General features: G+C 39.4%; 1 protein-coding gene across 6 annotated transcripts in view; it reads left to right on the forward strand.

The window, feature by feature from the left end:
- PMS1 (PMS1 homolog 1, mismatch repair system component) overlaps positions 1–18,106 on the forward strand; it is a 44,991-nt gene that overhangs the window by 2,015 nt on the left and 24,870 nt on the right. For 5 of the 6 annotated variants that reach the window (XM_017828535.1, XM_017828533.1, XM_017828534.1 and 2 more), the window contains exons 2-5: positions 243–396; positions 4,257–4,439; positions 6,424–6,526; positions 7,653–7,816. In XM_017828535.1, coding sequence (XP_017684024.1) covers positions 265–396; positions 4,257–4,439; positions 6,424–6,526; positions 7,653–7,816 — 582 coding nt within the window. In that variant the 5' untranslated portion in view covers positions 243–264. Of the gene's footprint in view, positions 1–242; positions 397–4,256; positions 4,440–6,423; positions 6,527–7,652; positions 7,817–9,250; positions 9,934–18,106 lie in introns of those variants that run through there. The other variant, XM_017828538.1, reaches the window with a different exon arrangement.

The raw sequence follows: 18,106 nt of genomic DNA on the forward strand, positions 1-18,106 counted from the left end.
CTGGTAGATCACATTGCCATTGGATATGACTTTCCCCTCAGCACCACTTTGTTGCCTCCCCACTTCTTTCCCGACACCTACTGACTGCAGAGAAAGCTGGGACCTACTATAACATGAAAATTTTACTCTCCAGCCGTAATGTTGTGCTTTGTTAACATTTACATGTTGCTGTGAAATGGCTACTTAGAAATGTGTATTTGTAGCAGTCCTGTTACACCCTTTTTCTTTTATTTTCTGTGCAGCTTCTCTGAATCTTATTCCACTATGAAGCAGCTGCCAGGAGAGACTATTCGTCTCCTTTCAAGTTCTCAGGTGATTACTTCAGTTGTCAGTGTGGTGAAGGAGCTGATAGAAAATTCCTTGGATGCCGGTGCCACAAGTATTGATGTTAAACTGGTAAATCCCCTTTCTTTCTCTTACAAAGAATTGGATGTAAAATAAGATGCAAGGAAAGTTGTTCCACTGCAAATGCATTTTTTAGGCCATTGTGATTTGGGGAATGGCAAGGTATTAATGGTATTTATACATATATGTTTTTACCTCATGTAAAAATGATCCAAAATTAGTTTCCATTAATGTTTTTCAGGCCCTGCTGAAACAATAGGGCATATTTCTACTTCTGAGTGTATCTTAGGGAAAAACCTGTCAACTTCCTTAATATTTGTTTTCCTACTTAAAATTTAATTTTTATGACTAATAGGTAGTTTTAAAAGATGTTGAACTTAAGTTTACTGCTAGACTGACATATTTAATGCTCATTACAAAATATTGTAAGGAAGGTGGAAATGGAAACAGTGGAAAAGGTTGATGGCCATGCTAGAGTTTTTTGTAATATAAATTACCACATGGTTCCTAAATGAGAATGGTTAGCTCTTGCTACTTCTAGCACTTCCTTTTTATAAGTTGTTAAAAAAAGTTGGCATGTCACTGAAGGATAGTTTCTGACAATAGAAAATCTTACTTATAATAAAGAATTTGATTTTTTTCCCAAATGGGGCAAAATGGCCAACTGATCAGCTATTCTTGCTGTCATATCTCTGTTTTTGCATTGTTTTGTCAACAGCTGTATAGTAGCAGTGTCTCCTGCTTAGTAAGAGAGAAGTGTTGTAACATCCCGTATAAATGGATGTATCCAGAACTGCATCCAATTTCCTTCAGTGCAAATAATCGTATAAGATATTATTGAATTAAGTGTTAGACAAGTGCTTTTCATTAGGAGGGCAATTCAATTTCTGCTTGTTTCTTTGTCCATGTCTCTGCTACCTTTTTTGAATGTCTTGAGTGTCTTCCATCTGAGAATGGTTTCCTGCAGATGCTGAGAAACAGGCTCGTTTGCTACTGCCTTAAGTGACCTGAAGTTACTCTGTCTTCGCTATGGTCTGTCATGACCTCTGTCTTCTCCCAATATTTAGATTCCATAGAATCTTGCTCATGAGTAGCCCCAAAGTGAGTAGTGTGTGCACAGTTGTGGGGGTCAGGGTGTTGGAATCAGTTCCTGTGATCTGATTGATTGATCTGATATTGATCAGGCAGTAACTGCAAGAAGTTAACAGAGACGGTTTTGGAGCCTTCCAAAATGGGTGAAACAGAGCTTGTCTCTTGTGCTGGTGTGCTGTTACAGATGTGTAGATAGCTGGAGGAGAAAGCTTCTCTCTAATCAGTGTGGCTTTCACGGCACAGCAACCACCTGTTTTCATAGTGATAAGTCCCAAATCAATTAAAGACAGTGTTTTCAACCATTTTCAGTGCATGAGTCATCTGCATAGTTACATTCTTTGTCAGTCGAGCCCCGTCCAAATCAGTGTAGTTCTAAAGAAACAAACCTGGCTTTACACAGGTTGTCAGTGAGTGAAAGAGGTTTGCTGATTGTTCTTCTGTGGGTACTAGGGGAGAAGCAAAATCCTGCACTCTGTGCAACTCTAGACAGTAATACTGTGAAACAATGAATTTTTTTCTTGGTATTCTTTTATGTGAAATTTAAATAATTCTGACTGTGTAATAGAGGTCAGTGACCACATTAACTCTGGATTAGTTCAAAGTCATAACAGAGAAGGGAAACTTTGAAATTCCGTTTTACAGCTTGATGGCTTTTGCGAAACTGCAGCATTTTCATTGATTTAACCTTTTTCAGATGGATTAGGAAGGCTAGTTGATTCCTTCAGTCTTCTTACCCAATTTGCCTGAACAAATATGGGAATGACTTTTGAGACAAACAGGCAGGAGTTAACTTGTGGGTGGAATGGTTCTCAGGTAGAAACCATGGCAGTGGTCAGCTGTAGTGGGAAGCTTTGGCTGGTGTTTTATTGTTGTTACCTTCTTGATTGACCAGAATCCCATAGGTGATGTTATTGAGCGTCTTTGCACTGTGTATCAACATGAATCATACTGTTTGACATCAGTAATCTGGCAGAGCAACCTAAACATCTCATAGGATCATAACCTCAGTAGTATTTAGGTCATGGAGGAAGGTGTTGCAGAATACAGAGTTTGAGCACTGTAATATTTACGTAAAACGTGTGCAAGTGAAAATTAATAACATTAGAAAAGAAATAGAGAATCATTCATGCAACATTTTGATTCAAGATAAGTCTCACTTTTCCTAAACAGGTAAGTGGTGTGGAAGTAAAAATTTAGAATGGAAAACAGTGGCTTTTTGTAAAATTCTCAAATCCTTCCCTAGCACATACAGCAGCAGGGTAGAAGGCTTCCTGCCTATATCTCCTTATGTGTTTTTATGTTCAGTTGAGGTGTACTGCTTAGGTTCTGTTTTGCTTCCCAATAGGAGGTTGACTCAAAGATAAGCAAAAGCATTGTTTTTTCACCTGAAGACAGCTTTTGCACTGTTCATTAATACAGCAAGTGAAATGTACCCACATTTCTGTTGCGTATTGGTTAATTAAATGTATATGGTTCTGTGTGTACCTCAGAGGCTTTTGATGTTTCCTAAAGCAGATTGTTGTGAATACAGATAATATCTTTAGATGCCTTCCTTTTGTTTTTAATTGCATCTTTTTTTTACTTCAGGAAGTAACCTTGGGAGTACGTTATATTTTTTTCATAACTGGTTTCAGTATAGGCCCAGATGAGACAGCAAAGTTTGTTCTGTTTAATCAATCAGCTTTCAGTGATCAACCATTGCATGCTCTGTCCATTAAGCCACTACTGAAGATATTCTTTTAAGCAAAACCAGTTTTAAGGCTGCCTAGATGTATTACACATAACAGCACATTTTTCCCTGTGTTGCATCATAATCTTTTCAGAGAGCCAGTTGTGCTTCTGTAACAGAAGTTCTGTTGGTGACCCTGTAGCTCTGAGTACTTTCTCCTCCTGGGTTGTGGTTCTTTTGGCTGCGATTCACATGTGCACATTACAATGTAGCTGTAAGGAAGCGTTTTTCTGCTGCACCTGTTGGAGATGTTATAGAACCCGAATTCCATCTTGCATTTAGCTGTTGTAAATATCTGGCTTTTTAGAGTTTTACCCTATTTTTGCTGGTGCTTATTGAAATGACATATTTAAATTGGAATTCAGTAAAATATGTATTGCATATATGTAAAGGTAAATCACAAAGATTGAGCTTTGCTTCCTTGAAAACTGTTTTAAAAGAGCCTCTAGGAACCTTTACTTCTTTCTGTAAAGTATTATATCTCTTTACAAGCTTATTACTGTTGTCATTCATGCCTTGCCCCCCATTAGAATTTTACTTCTGTATATTGAGATAGACCATAGAACCTAGAAAACTACTGCAGTAATGAAATTGCATAAATCAAGACTGAAATTGAAAATGGTTCTAAGTGAGAGCACACTGACTTTAATGGGTGCAGGGCTGCATTTGGGTGATTTCAAAAAAATTGATATGAAGTAGGTAAGAGAAGTGAAAAGAGGTGAAAAAGTCTTTAGCTTTCCAGATACAGGCCTCTTTTTGAGCTTAGGTTTTGCAACTTTCATCATAGTTTAAAAAAATCTTTACTTAAATACGGCAAAATTAAAACAGAAATTATGTTAACGTGCTGTTTCCAAACCACAATGTATGAATTACGTTATTTAATTAGAGAAACCATCACTATTATCCTGCATGTTGTATTTTTCTTTTTTTTTTTCCTTAAACAAGAGACATTAAATGTTTGCTCAGTTCCTTCCACTAAGCAAAACTCCTTCTTCTGTGTGGATGGCTGGAAGGTGTAACCTTGGCTGCTTCAAACTTGTGTCTTAATTTGATTGCTTTAATGCTCCACTGTGTTTTGTTCTCTTTTCAGGACAATTACGGGTTTAACAAAATAGAAGTAAGAGACAATGGCAGTGGAATCAAGGCTGAGGACGTTCCTGTTATGGCCATTAAACACTACACCTCAAAAATAAGCTCTTCTGAGGACCTTGAAAGGCTGACAACCTACGGTTTCCGTGGGGAAGCTTTGGGATCGATTTGCAGCATATCGGAGGTGAGCGGCTGCTATGAATGTGTCTGGTCTTTGAGTTATGATTTGTTTTGTCTGTATGTGTTTGTGAAAGTTTTATTAAAATACCAGTGCAAAGACTTGAAGTGTTCCAGCGGCCTGCTGGGGATATGCTTTCCAAACCATTTGGCATGTGTATGCTGCCTTTCCCCCCAGCCCCAGAAGCCATGTCGTAGGAATTTCTTGCCAGTGTCAGTCCTGCCCTTCTGTCACACTGGTCACAGCAATGCTCTTGTTTATTTTCCACAGTCAGAACAGGTCAGAGAGAGATTGGGTTGTATTTTCTTTTCTTTTGTATCAGGGAATATAATGTCAAAGAGTATGGCTGAATTTGCTGCTTGAATTAGGGTAGATCAAAGTGAGGAGCAGCAGGTGGTGGCCAGGAGAAATAATTTCAGGGAACTGATGGCCCACATAGCTACCATTCCAGTAACCATTTCTGCCTTCTTATCTAGGTGATCAGCAGGCATGGGATCTTGCTGGGCTCCTTATTGCTCTTTGACATGTATGTGACTGCAATTGCACAAACTTTGTCCCTATGAGTAAACAGGAACCTGCTACTTGGCATGTCTGAGTCTGATCCATATGTTTATGTTAAGAGGATTGGCACTGTACTGATATTTATGATTTAACTTGTTGGCTGAAAGTAAGTAAGTTTGTTCAAAACCATCTGAAAAGTGTTCAGGCTGTTAAAGGCACAGCATCTGGCAGTTCTGTTTTGCTCTGCCTTTCTGTATTCATACTGCACCAAGGTCAAGTTTGGATTCTTTGAATCTGCCAAGGATTAGATCCTGCAAGAAGATACTGATCTTTGTGTCTGATTGGAACCATCAACTGTTGAGGTCAGGAGAGATGATGTTAGAGCTTGACTCCTTGCTGCCTTGGGCTACATTCACATTGCACTAAGCAGGAGTGGGTTGTGTGTTTGGATAGAGATTTCCAAAGATGCTTTCAAAAGTGTTGGTGTTTTGATAGATGATGACAGACCTCAATCATTGGTTCCTTCCAATGAGTGGTCAGAGCAGAATGCCATCTGTTCTGAGCTTCTCATCAGCTCTATGGTACGTTTCATAAGAGATGGGAGGTGGCCTGAGTGTATGAAGTGCTTTAATAGGTATTACTTCAATCCTCGTATCAGTAATTATATTAATTAAACACTTCTGGCATTCATTGCATTCTGCCTACCCAAACTGCCCCCTGAAGTTTCGGTTTGGAGGTATTTAATATTTAAAGGAGGCCTTTAAGTAGATCTGTAATACTGTCATTTCCAATTAACCAATTGCTATTTTTCTCTCTAGAGGCATGACTTAATTCTAAATGATTCATACAAGACACTAAAATAACCCAGAATATCCCGAAGCACTGTACGTGTGATAAACTTTGTCTTTCAGGTGGTTAAAGTGCAGTGGCTCTGCTGTTCAAGATGTTGGTGCCTGAACTCTGGTTTACAACTGCTCTTGCTAAAGCCATCTGTGTATTACCTTAATAGCTTACAAAACATGCAGTGAGTGATTGCCAGATATGTTTGGGTGTGGAGAGATAATACACAGAGAGTAGTCGTTAAGTTTGTTGGATCTCACATAAATTTAAGAAGTTGTCATAGGCTGCCTTCTCTCTCACAGAGGATGAAAACGCCAAATTGTCAATTGATTTAGTTGTTTATTTAACCTGTGTTAGAATAGAAGTCAGAGCAGTGTGTGTTGTAGGAAGGGGGAATTGCTATGCTTTGTGTATTAGTGTGATAGAAATGCTTTTAGTTAAATGGATGGAAACACGAATAATAAGTAAAGCAGAATGTTTCTGTGCCTGTAAGAAACACCCCTAGAAGAAAAATTTTATAAACTAATTAAATGTAATCATGGAAACTAAAGTAATGCAGTGGTGAGAGTGGTAGCAAAGCTTGTCTAAGCTCATTCTGAACTTTGTCTACCTCTGATTAACTAAGTTTTTTTAAAATCACTCTCTTCAGGTTTTGGTCACAACCAAGACAGCTGCTGATGATATCAGCACTCAGTATGCTTTGAATAGCAACGGGCATGTAACTTCTAAAAAGCCTTCCCATCTAGGACAAGGTAGGATATCACTGTTCTGGTGTTGCACTGTAACAGGAGTATTTTGTGTTTCTCTGAGGCTCTGTCTGATGTTGAAATACCTGTTCTGTACTTGAAGGCTGAGTATGAAATCTTTGCAACTGTAAACACTTCTTGCCTTATGTCTGTCAGCTGAGAATGTGTTGTCATATTGTAAGAAATAATATGGCTTGGAAGTTGTTCTAGATAGTAATTATAAACTAGTTTCTCCTTCTTTGACTCACTTCAAGCTGACAGTGGAAATAAAAGCTGTAAAAATTCAGTTCTCCAGGTCTATGTGAAAGGTTTGTTCAGGACCAAACTACAGAACTATGTTTCTGTACATAGCAAAATCCTTGCTTACAGGAGGAAGACTTCCCCTGCTGCTGCACAAAGGAATTGCTGGAAGCAGCCTGGCTGTAGGACCAGGCACAGTCATAGTTCTTTATAACCTGTGGTAAGGGTGTGTAGCTGATTTTAACTAGGGATTCTTTTTAAGATTTAGACTAGTATATTCCAGCCGTGGAAAATACTATATTTTGCATTACCTTCTCTTTTGTCAAAATTGTTGAATGATTGACTGCATTCTGTGACATGTGTTTAACACTTTACAATATCCTTGTGGGTTCAGAATTCATGTGATTGTGTTGGTAGGTGAATATTCCTCCTCCCTCTGTGTACTGTACCTTGAACAGAGGCTCTTCAGGAAATACCCTAAAGCAAATGCTTGTGAAGGCCCTTAATGAAGCACAGTGTTCCTTTGTCTCCAGATATGTGTGACTAGATTCTAGTCTGAAATCATTTTACTAATGAAAGCTAACTTAACATGCACTGAAAGAGTCTTCAGCTTTATTTAGTGCTGAGTCTCACAATTGTCAATGTGTGTGAAAAAAAACTTAATGCTGCAGTCTCAGAGCTCTTAAAGGTTTATAGATACCTTTTTGGGGAGGATGACTGCTGATTTGGTATATTTCTTCTCATGCTAGTAACCTAATCTAGCATTGTTTGAATTTATTTTGTATGCAGCAGCATACAAACATGTCTCTTTAAGTAAAAATAAAGTTTCCTCCATATCCCATGATGTGCTTTCAGTGTAATTTCTACTTATTTTTTTATCACCTGCTTGCAGGTACCACAGTAACAGTCCTAGATTTGTTCAAGAATCTTCCTGTAAGAAAGCAGTTTTACTCAACAAGTAGAAAATGTAAGGAAGAACTAAAAAAAGTCCAAGATCTGCTGACAGCATATGGTATCATAAAACCGGACCTGAGGGTAACATTAATACATAATAAGGTAATAATGAGTTTTTCCTCTATCAGGTGTCTTAAGGATGAGTTTCTGATGAATTTATGCAGTTCATCTTATATTTACATAAAATCTTTAATTCCTGGGAATTTTCTTGCATCATAGCTTTGTTTTGGACTTCCACTTATTTTTTCCATTCATAGTTGTGTATTTATAATGGCTACAGATTTTGATCTTAAACTTCTAAAACTCAGGCTCAGATATTTTTGGTGTCTTCTAACAGATGCCTGGTTAGATATATGAAGTATAAAAATTATTTTACATACTAATGGTTAGTAAAGATGTTGGTGGTGTATTGCAGACAAAGAAGCAAGACCCTCCTAGACCATGGGGCCTGATCAAAGGTTAGCCAAAGCCAACTGAAAACACTTAGAAAACTTATTTGTTTAGGCTGTTTACCTGGATAAACACTGTAGCTTGTACAGGTAGCTTGTCATAAGAGCTCAATACATAACCATGATTTTATTTAAAAGGGCTAAAAAATTCCAAACAGTTTGGTACCCAGGTGTAAGAACAATAACATATGTTNCAGAGAGCTTCAGTTAAGCTAGTTGTTCTTTGTTTAGAAGTGGGGGAACGAATTCAGAGGCAACTTGGAGGCTGTTCTGACTTCACAGCATACTGAATGGTAATTCTACAGCACAGCTACAGAAAGTAGACACACAGGCACAGAAATGACGTGTTGAGCAGTTGCCTCTACCTGATCCAAATTTAACGTAGTGAATTCCATTGGCCGTACCTCGGCTTTTGACACCTCAGAGAAGAAAGTTGTGCTAATTGATTTCCAAGCTGCCACAAAGCAGAGAGTGACATCTCGTGGCCAGATCCCTCAGAAATTCTATTTCTGTTCTAAAATAGTGTTATTTGTTGAAATGTGGCCTGTTCATTGAGCAGTTTTGATCAGTTATGAACCAAACATTCTCACTTCAATTCCTTTTCAGTGGGAATAATAAATGGCACTGTGTGCTTTCCTGAAATGAAAACATATTGCCCTTCCTTTTCTGGTGTTGTTTAACATACTCTGATTATATTTATGTGTATATTTCTAAATATAGCTGTGTAGATACTGTGAAAAACAAAAGCCAGCCTTTTGGCTGGCTACAGAATTAGTATTTCAGAGCTGAGGAAGTGTAGCTGCTTGCAGTCTTATTTTATTGGGAGCACTGAGAGTTTGAAACCAGAGATCTCCAGGGGTATCTGCTTCTAATATTGTGCTGAGCTCCATGACATATCTAGCAGTGCTTCGCAGTATTGATCTTAAATGTTGGTTAATAAAACTAATTGTGTCTTTATTGGTGGTTTGGTTTTGCCCTCTCTTGCAAGTTGCAAATGATTTTTTTTTATAGTATTTTGATTTCATCGCCTTTGAATAGACTATTCCATATCTTGGGGTTTTTTTTTCCTCTGCTTATTTTAATGCAGTGACAATGATGTGCAGGAAGGTGATCACATGTCTTTTTCACAGTACTTCCTGCAAAGATGGTGTGAAGAGTGGCGTGACAGTTGCCATTGCACGTTGCTTTTGACTGCCTGTCCTACTGGCTTCAGAAATATGTTCTTCAATACCCAGTTCAGGCAGTATCATTCATTGTGATGGCAGAGACGGTGCTGATTTTTTTAACTCTTTATTTTGCACTGCTGCCCTTTCGTTCATTTAATTTATTTAGGAAAAAAAAAAGGAAGGCGAGTGCGAAGGTGCTCAAATGTTTCATCACAAGAGGTCGCTCAGTAGCTGTTGCTGCGATGGGAAAATTAAAGGCTTAAGAAGTCAGACAGAAGGTGTAGTCTGTCTCTGTGGAGATGCTTTAAAAGAGTCTGAGAATTAAAAACTGAACTGAACGTAAAAAAATTTGGGTGCAAATTCCTGGCTTGCTACTGATGTTGTCATTCCTTGTAAAATAAAAAGTTACCTGTTGTGTCATACCTTTTAGGAAATTTGAAATTCTGAATTTCCAATGTATAGCCACTTGCAGTAGGTCAATGTGCATTTGTTTTAGCTTATCACGGAACATGAATATTCTTTACCTTTTCCTTTACCTTTTCCTATTATTATCATTACAGTTATTAATTCCAGTCAGAAGGTGTTTTTTCTATGCTGATTCTACAGCATATCTGTGCTACAGTATTACTCTGCTGAATAGGGTTATTGCATGACTTTTTTTTTTTGGTGATGTCTTTTATACTTTTGTTTGAAATCTGCCAGTAGAAAGAATCAACTTCTTAGAACGGCTTTATTTTTCATGTATCTCATAGATTACATATTCATTTAAAAGACAATTTGTATATGCAATTATTCAGAGGAGTTCTTAGAATCCCAAATTCTTAAGGCTGAGCCAATGCCTTCTGTTGCAACGGAAGAAGATACACATTGGGAGTACAATCAGGTTCTGAGGCTTAAAAGAGCAAGAAGATACAGATGAGCTGCGACAGGAGGAGACAAGGAAAGATGGGTTGAAAGACTAGAAAGGGTAGTAGGTGAAAAAGGTGTAAATGAAAGTGTATTTCAAAGAAATCTTCTCAATAAATTACAAAAACAGTACTTAAAAAAAAAAAGCCACACCAAAAAACAAAACCAACCAAACAAACAAACAAAAAGCAACCAAAAAACCCAAACCAAAAGCAAATCCCCTGTTTTTAAAGTCCTGTATTTTATATGAAAGTAAAGGAGCATGGAAGATTGGATGGAGCTTTGAGCAACCTGGTCTAGTGGAAGGTGTCCCTGCCCATGGCAGGGTGGTTGGAACTGGATGATCTTTAAGGTCCCTTCCAACCCAAACCATTCTGTAAGTCTATGAAGGCACAGCCCTCACTTTAGCAAGGAGGAGTGTAATGAGGCTGAAGCTGTCACAGAAATGTCTGAGGTTAGGCATCTGAAAATGGTTACCTAATTGATTCCAGCAGAAACTCATTTTGACAAGTCAGGCCTCTTTATAGAGCTGTTGAATATATATATAATTTTAGGATGCACGATACAGAGCATGTTTTATTTCTGCCACATTTGGCTGGGTTTTTTTAAAAGGTGTGTATCTTATGCTTTTGAATGAAATCTCCAGAAATTTTTCTTCTTGTTCTGCTGCATTTCATATCTGTGTTTAGTTTGGAAAATATTACCATTAAGTGTGGTTGTTCATAGAAAAGAAATCAGACAGTGCTCTTCCAGCCTTTATGTTGTTTTTTAGTAAGTAAGAAAATAGGTATTCTTTTATCAGTCCTCCTAGGGTTCATTTATTGTGTACTCTCCATCAGTGGGTTTCCAAGATAGGAAGTAATCGGTTGCTCTTTCTGCTCACAATGTTTTGTTTGCATTAGCAATAAATAATGAATCACTTTGCAGATCAACCCTATGAAGTACTATTGCTATTTTGACAACTTGGATTAGCTAGTGCTCCTTCTTTTTATGAAGGTTTATCCTGCCAAGACATTCTTTGAATACTGATAATGTTGATCCTCTTGCCAGTATGGTTATGTTAGAAAGAGGTATTTTTCTTCTTTCATCACCATGTTCCTTGAAAGCATATTGAATAATGAGACAGCCAAATGGAAATAATTTACATGAGTATTCAGCAAGTTTATTTAAAGTTAATGTTATCTGAAGGCGTACTAAGAACATTTCAAAGTCAGCCACTGCTTAAACTGCGTCAAACCCTTCAGCCCGAAATGCCGTATTCCTGCCACCTGTGAGCTCTGGCTGTGTTGTACTCGAGATGGTAAAACACAGCTTTTAGTAGTTCCAGGGCTATTCCAAAAAAATGATGGCAGCAAGTGGTTTAAATGGTGCCCATCAGCAGGTCATACCGTGCCCAACTGGTCCCATGTCTTATGCAAAGTACGGCTCAGCCGTAAGTAGGCTCAGTAAATTTTCCAGTTCCTGTTGAGGAAAACTCTGCATAAGGGAATATTTTTTTCCCAGTGTTTTTCATGCCTAACGCTTTGTAGCCTTGGTCACACAGGGTTCTGCCTGGAACTGTGTATTGTTTGTTTCTTGAAAGAGTTGGGAGTCAGAACTTTGTGATACACAGTCCATTTAAAAACTCTTATAGATAACAGGGGATGGTATTCTTCCCCAAACCCCTTTGTTGGTGGTGTTGACTTAACAGATGCCATCTTCGTTTTTTAATTTACAGTAAGTCTCCTCTTATTTACAAAGTTGCATAATCTTAACCAATAATTTGTATCAAATAGTCCCAACCCAAGGTATTTTTCTGTGTCTCTGTCCTCTGTAATAAGTGTGGATTTTTGAGACAGAGTGAGTGCGTTAGGGTAAATTTACCATTTTTAATAATGTCAGTATACTTTGCACTCACTCATTGTGATTCCAAACTCTGCTGTAGCTGCATGTTGAAAATAAATCTGTATTGCGCAGAAATAGCAGCACATGAGCTCTGTCTTGAGTTGGAAAAGCCACTCCATTTAATGATGATAAATTAAGTCCCTCCCTAATCTGCGTGTCTGAAAATATAAAGAGGAATTATGATTAAGAATCTGCAGTGCTCTGCAGCCAACATGCTTTCATGCTGACCTGGAATACAGCTCAGTCTTTGCTTCTATTCGTTGTTTAGTGGCTTTGCTGAGAAAGCCAAACAGAGAGTTAATTATGGTGTTTTTTTGTGCTGAGGACACCTGTCCACTAGGAAATGCGCTGAGACCCTCAACTCAATTTACATCAGCCAGAGAACAGCTGCCAGATGGTAACTACTTTTGGTCACTACCAACCTGGTTGAATTTGAACTGGTGACCTAGAGGTGAAATGCTTTATATCCTATTACTAATTCCTTGAGGTTTCCAGTTTCTCATCCATCACTTTTTTCAAATGACAGCCCAGTATATGTCTGAAATCTCAAAACAATTACTGTTTCACATATGCAGTGTGTGTTGCAGAATCTGAGATGTGCCTTTAGCTCTTGCAAAGCTTTTGCACTCACTTTGTAAGCTTAAAAAAAGGTTAGTGGAAAAAGGATGTCTCCAAAGCTGCATGGGAATTTTCCCTCTTCCTTAGCAATGTACTTAGTCACAGTTAGGTATGTTATTTTTGTTAACTACTATTTTACAAAAGACTTTTAAACCTCCCATTTATTTAAATAGAATTCACTGTGATGTTGTACATCCTCTGAATGACATATTTGGATTGGAAACTGTTTTTTGGCAGTAGTTTAATTGTTTAGGAGGTTTTATTTTTTTTTCCTCCTGCTATGGAAATGGATTTTAATAGAATTTTAGAATATCCTGAGTTAAATAGGACCCACAAGGATCATCGTGTTCAATTCCTGGTCCTGCACAGGAGAGCCCCAAGAATCCCTCCACATGCCTGAGAGCATTGTCCAAATGCTTCTTGAACTCTGTCAGGCTTGGTGTTGTGACTACTTCCCTGAGGAGCCTGTTCCAGTGCCCAGCCACCCTCTGGGGGAAGAACCTTTTAATAGAATCATTAAGCTTGGAAAAGATCTCCAAGATCATGAAGTGCAACCTTTGACCGAAATCCACCATGCCGACTAAACCATATTGTGAGGTGCCATGTCTACTCAGTTTTTGAACACTTCCAGTGATGGTGATTCCACCACCTCCCAGAGGAGCTTGTTCCAATGCTCAACCACCCTTTAGGTGAAGAAATTTTTCCCAATATCCAACCTGAACCTCCCCTGGTGCAACTTGAGGCCATTTCCCCTTGTCCTGTCTCTGGTTGCCTGGGAGGAGAGGCCGACCCCCACGTGAGAGTGGTAAGTTGTAGAGAGTGATAAGGTCACCCCTGAGCCTCCTTTTCTCCAGGATAAACACCTTCAGCTCCCTCAGCTGCTCCTCATCACACTTGTGCTCTAGATGCTCCACCATCTTCTTTGTCCTTCTCTCGACATGCTCCAGCACCTCAATGTCTTTCTTGTGGTGAGGGGCCCAGAGCTGGACACAGCACTCAAGGTGCCTCACCAGTGCCAAGTACACAATCACTTCCCTGGGCCTGCTGGCCACATTATTCCTGCTGCAAGCCAAGATGCCATTGACCTGTTTGGCCACCTGGGCACGCTGCTGGCACATGTTCAGCTGCTGTCAACCAGCAACTTCAGGCCCTTTTCCACAGGGCACCTTAATAGCCTCTTTTTCCCCAGCCTGTAGCACTGCAGGGAGTTGTTGTGTCCCAAGTGCAGGACCCGGCATTTTGCCTGTGTTGAACGTCACACAGTTGGCCTTGGCCCATCCAGCCAGCCTGTCCAGAATTCTCTGCAGATCAAGACTCCCACCCAACTTGGTTTTGCCTGCAAACTGACTGAGGGTGCACTTGATCTCCTCATTCAGATCATTGATAGAGATATTAAACAGGACTGGCCCCAATACTGATCCCTGGGGAACACCACTGATGATCAGCTGCCAACTGGATTTAACTCTGTTCACCCCCACTCTCTGGTTTCAGCCATTCAGACAGTTTTTTACCCCACAAAGAGTGTACCTGTCCTAGCCATGGACTGCCAGTTTGTCCAGGAGAATGCTATGGGAGACAGTGTCCAGGGCTTTACTGAAGTCTGGGTACACAAAATCCGCAGCCTTTCCCTCATCCACTAGGTGGGTCACCTGATCATAAGAGGAGATAAGGTTCTCTGAACACCCACAGCTGAACGTGTGTGGTTAAAGCAGTCAAAAAACTTATAACTCTCAGTAGTCTCTAATTCTTGAAAGGCTTTAAAGACAGGTGTTACCAGATAAAGATCCTTGGCTCCTTGTAATATCTGTTAGCTCCTCTCCTAACTTACCTCCCAGCTCTCAAATCCGAGCATTTCTCCACTGTGTCATGCTCAAGAAAGCCTTTTCATTGAGAAGGTGCTCTTGTATCACGAAGGGGAAATCTGAGTAGCGAATACACTGGAATCTGTAGGATGAGCAGTGCTGTGGAACATGACTGTCTTTCAACAAATCCCCTTGATAGCTGTAATGTCTGATGCCCATGGGATAGACAGGTATGTCAGCTGCATCCAATGAGTGGAAAAGTGGTGTCTTGAGTTTCTTTACTGCATATCTTCACTAATAGTTGTCCCACCATCACTTACAGAATGGAGGGGACAACTGATTCCTTAGGGGCGAGTATAAAATATATGGGGAAAATAATTCTGATTAGTTGCATAATTGTTCTGTAAGCTAAATTGAAAAAAACGGTTGTGATTTCTGTTTTCAAGAGAGGTTTATGTAAGGGCTCTCTTTTAGTGAGGTAACTTACCCCTGGTTTTAAAACAGGACACCAATTATGGTATGGAGTTGAAAAACATTAACACTTTCAAGGCTGGGATTCTAAAGAATGTGGTTAAGACTTGATCTATTCTTGATCTTAGCTGATAGGTTTTCTTTCACAGCAGAGAATGTGCCAGCCCTAAAGGCTAGGTGTCTGTGCATCATTAAGCTGAAATGACTCTAGACATTGTACATGGACTGCTGTGTGATGTCTTGTGGTTTCCCTTGGGCTGAATTCAAACTTGAGATAGTGCTGCCTGGCTTTGTTCCTGTTTGTTTACTCTCAACAGGTAGGCAGGGATGCTTTCATCTGAAGCCTAATAAGCTATTAGGTTTTAAGTCAAGAAGACTAAGGAATGTACTGGCCCAAAGAGATGCCAGGGTGACAGGATTTTGGAAGCATGTAAAACAAAATTAGACAGACTGTGAAATACAGTTCTCTTTTACAGAGCTAACCCAAGTTACATTACCAGCCTGCAGTTCATGTGCAACTGCTTGCTCACCTAGACTTTTACACCCTCAAGCTTTATTACAGGATATGACTGTCACAAAACAAATTAAGAAAATATGTGGTTTCTGGGTAGTAAAAGTCTACTTTGTTAAGTTACTGCCATTAAGGAGTAATAATGGGATGAGTCGGTTTAACTTGTAGTGTCACAGTTGTACTGAAGTAGGTGCAGTTGGAAACAGCATCCAGTCCTCAGCTCTAATTAAGGTTTTTGCTTTTGTCTGTGATTGCAAATCACTGTAGCTGCTGATAGAAGTTCTAAATATGAAGGATAGTTAGGGATGTGGAGTGGCTGCATTTTTTTCTCTGTCATTCCTTGGTGTCTTTGAGGAGAAAAATATTGAGCAGCTCTTAATTCTCCTTAGTGCCGTAATACCAGGGACCCCAGTGGGAAGAGGGTGAATCTTTCTCCACTCATGACACATTTTTCAAGGAATCCTTCTGGGCTCTATATATGCATCCTGAAACAATGGATGCCTACTCCATGTGTGCATGCAGTCATAGTATCATGTAGGTTGAAATGTCACCCTCCACAAAGTATGCATATCCTAGGGCTGCATGGGGTGGAGAGAAATAGGTACAAACAGACCTGCTTATCTTCTGTACATGTGCAGTAGATTTTATACACCTGATGACATTTTGTAATATCTAGATCGTGCAATCCCCTTCAATGAAACAAGGAGAGAGGTGGGATATATTTGGCTAGCTCTACGAAACCCAAGATGGGGCATATGTAATAATATATCTTTGAGTGGGCTGTTTCTGCAGCGTCATCATACTGACTGGAGTCAGATTCTTCCTTGGCTCATCCTCGACACCCGCTTTATATGACCTAGAAAAAAAATTTCAGGGGTGTGTGGGGGGTGTATTTTTAGCTAAACTAAAGGGTATAAGTAAGGTTAAAAAAATAGGGTGTTGCAGGAACCTCACGGAAACAGGCACTTTCTGAAATAAGTGGAACAGGCATTGTTTCTCTGTGAATTTTTTAATGCCTGTTGATACATCTGGAGAGTCTAGAAAAATAATTTTCTTTAAATTACTAGCTCTTCCTGTGTTGTTGCTCCATAATGTGCCATCAGGGCTAAAAGTGAATACACACTGTATTCTGTGTTCATATAATGTAGAAATTAGGAATACAGAAATTGGAAATTGCCTAGCCTCTTTAGTACGTAAGCTTTAATTTAATCTACAGTGGTAACTATTTTCTAAAAGTATGTCTGTAGTACTGAGTATTAATATCTGATAAATAGATGACTAGTTGAAAAGCTAGTCTGAACTTATTACAGTATCTACTTTTAGCAAGTTTACATTTAATAAGTTCTCATTTTCCACCTTACTCAAGTGATCTTTTCACAGTTCTGAGTATCAGCCGTTTAGCGGGTCAAGCAGTGTAATAACCTTGCATTAATCAGCAGCTAAGATTTATATCTGTACCTGCAGCCTTACATTAGCATAACCTAAAATAAACAGCATGATGTTTATATTAGTCATATAACAAGTGTCTTTCTCAGTTTGGTCACATGCATTTAATTTAAAATATATCCAGTAAAGAAAAAATCGCTTGGCACTTTGTGTTTCCATTTTAAGTAATCAATTTTAAAATAGAAGCAGTACAGGATATGTTTTATAAGAGGAGCTCTAAAGAAGAGGACAGATTCTTTCATCACTCCAAAATATCTTTGAGGAGACTTAGAGCAGGTGTAGAGGAGAGAGGCTGAGAGGCAGCGTGCCTTGGGCAGCCCCGGGCTGTCCTTTCCCCCTCTCTGCTGCTGGAGCACGGTGGGGACTCCCTGCCAGAGCTGTGGACACCCAGCCCGTGGCTCTGCCTGCTCCTTTCTCCTTCTCCCCCTTGTCTATTCGCTGCCCTCCCTGACGTAAATTGGCCTTTATGTTTTAAGGGGTTCGGGCTCGCTCCAGGATGACTGAGCTGTGATCCAGCACGTGCAAAGGGCTGTCAGGCCGGTGTCTAGGAGCTGAGTTAGATTCAGGCAGGACTGCAGAGCCCCACTTCACAAATGCTGCAAGAGTGTACGTGGAAATGGAAAATTAAAGATTTGGGGAATAGTTTAGGCTCAGCAGTCTCAAAGCTTTACAATTCCACCTGTCCTGTAGGAGGGGAGTATCATTTTACAGGAGCGCTGTGTTCTTCTGTGGAATTCACCCCTGAAGGCCAGCAAATATCCCACGGGACAGGTGGAATTTTAAGGCTATGTATTGCATTTCTTGAGATGGGTGCTTGTGTATTTTTTTCTCCCAGGACACTTTCAGTTAATATCCTGTATCAGAATACCGTGAACTCATTTTGAATTCATTGGACACCTAGCATCTACTGAAAACATAAATTTTAGCGGCACTGTAACATCTGATTTAAAATACAACTTGCCGAATTTTTTTTTCTTTTGTGTGTGAAGATTGCACATTGAAATGCACTCAGGCATCTAACAGTGACAAAAGTAAAGTGGACCTGAATGTAAGTCTGTTGCATAGAAGCAGAAAACCAACTAAGGAAATTATTTTTTATTGTTGAATCAGCATATTCAGCTAAATTTGTGACTGTGTGG

Source organism: Lepidothrix coronata, unplaced genomic scaffold, assembly GCF_001604755.1.
Source record: "Lepidothrix coronata isolate B3197 unplaced genomic scaffold, Lepidothrix_coronata-1.0 Scaffold149, whole genome shotgun sequence".
NCBI classification, from domain to species: domain Eukaryota; kingdom Metazoa; phylum Chordata; class Aves; order Passeriformes; family Pipridae; genus Lepidothrix; species Lepidothrix coronata.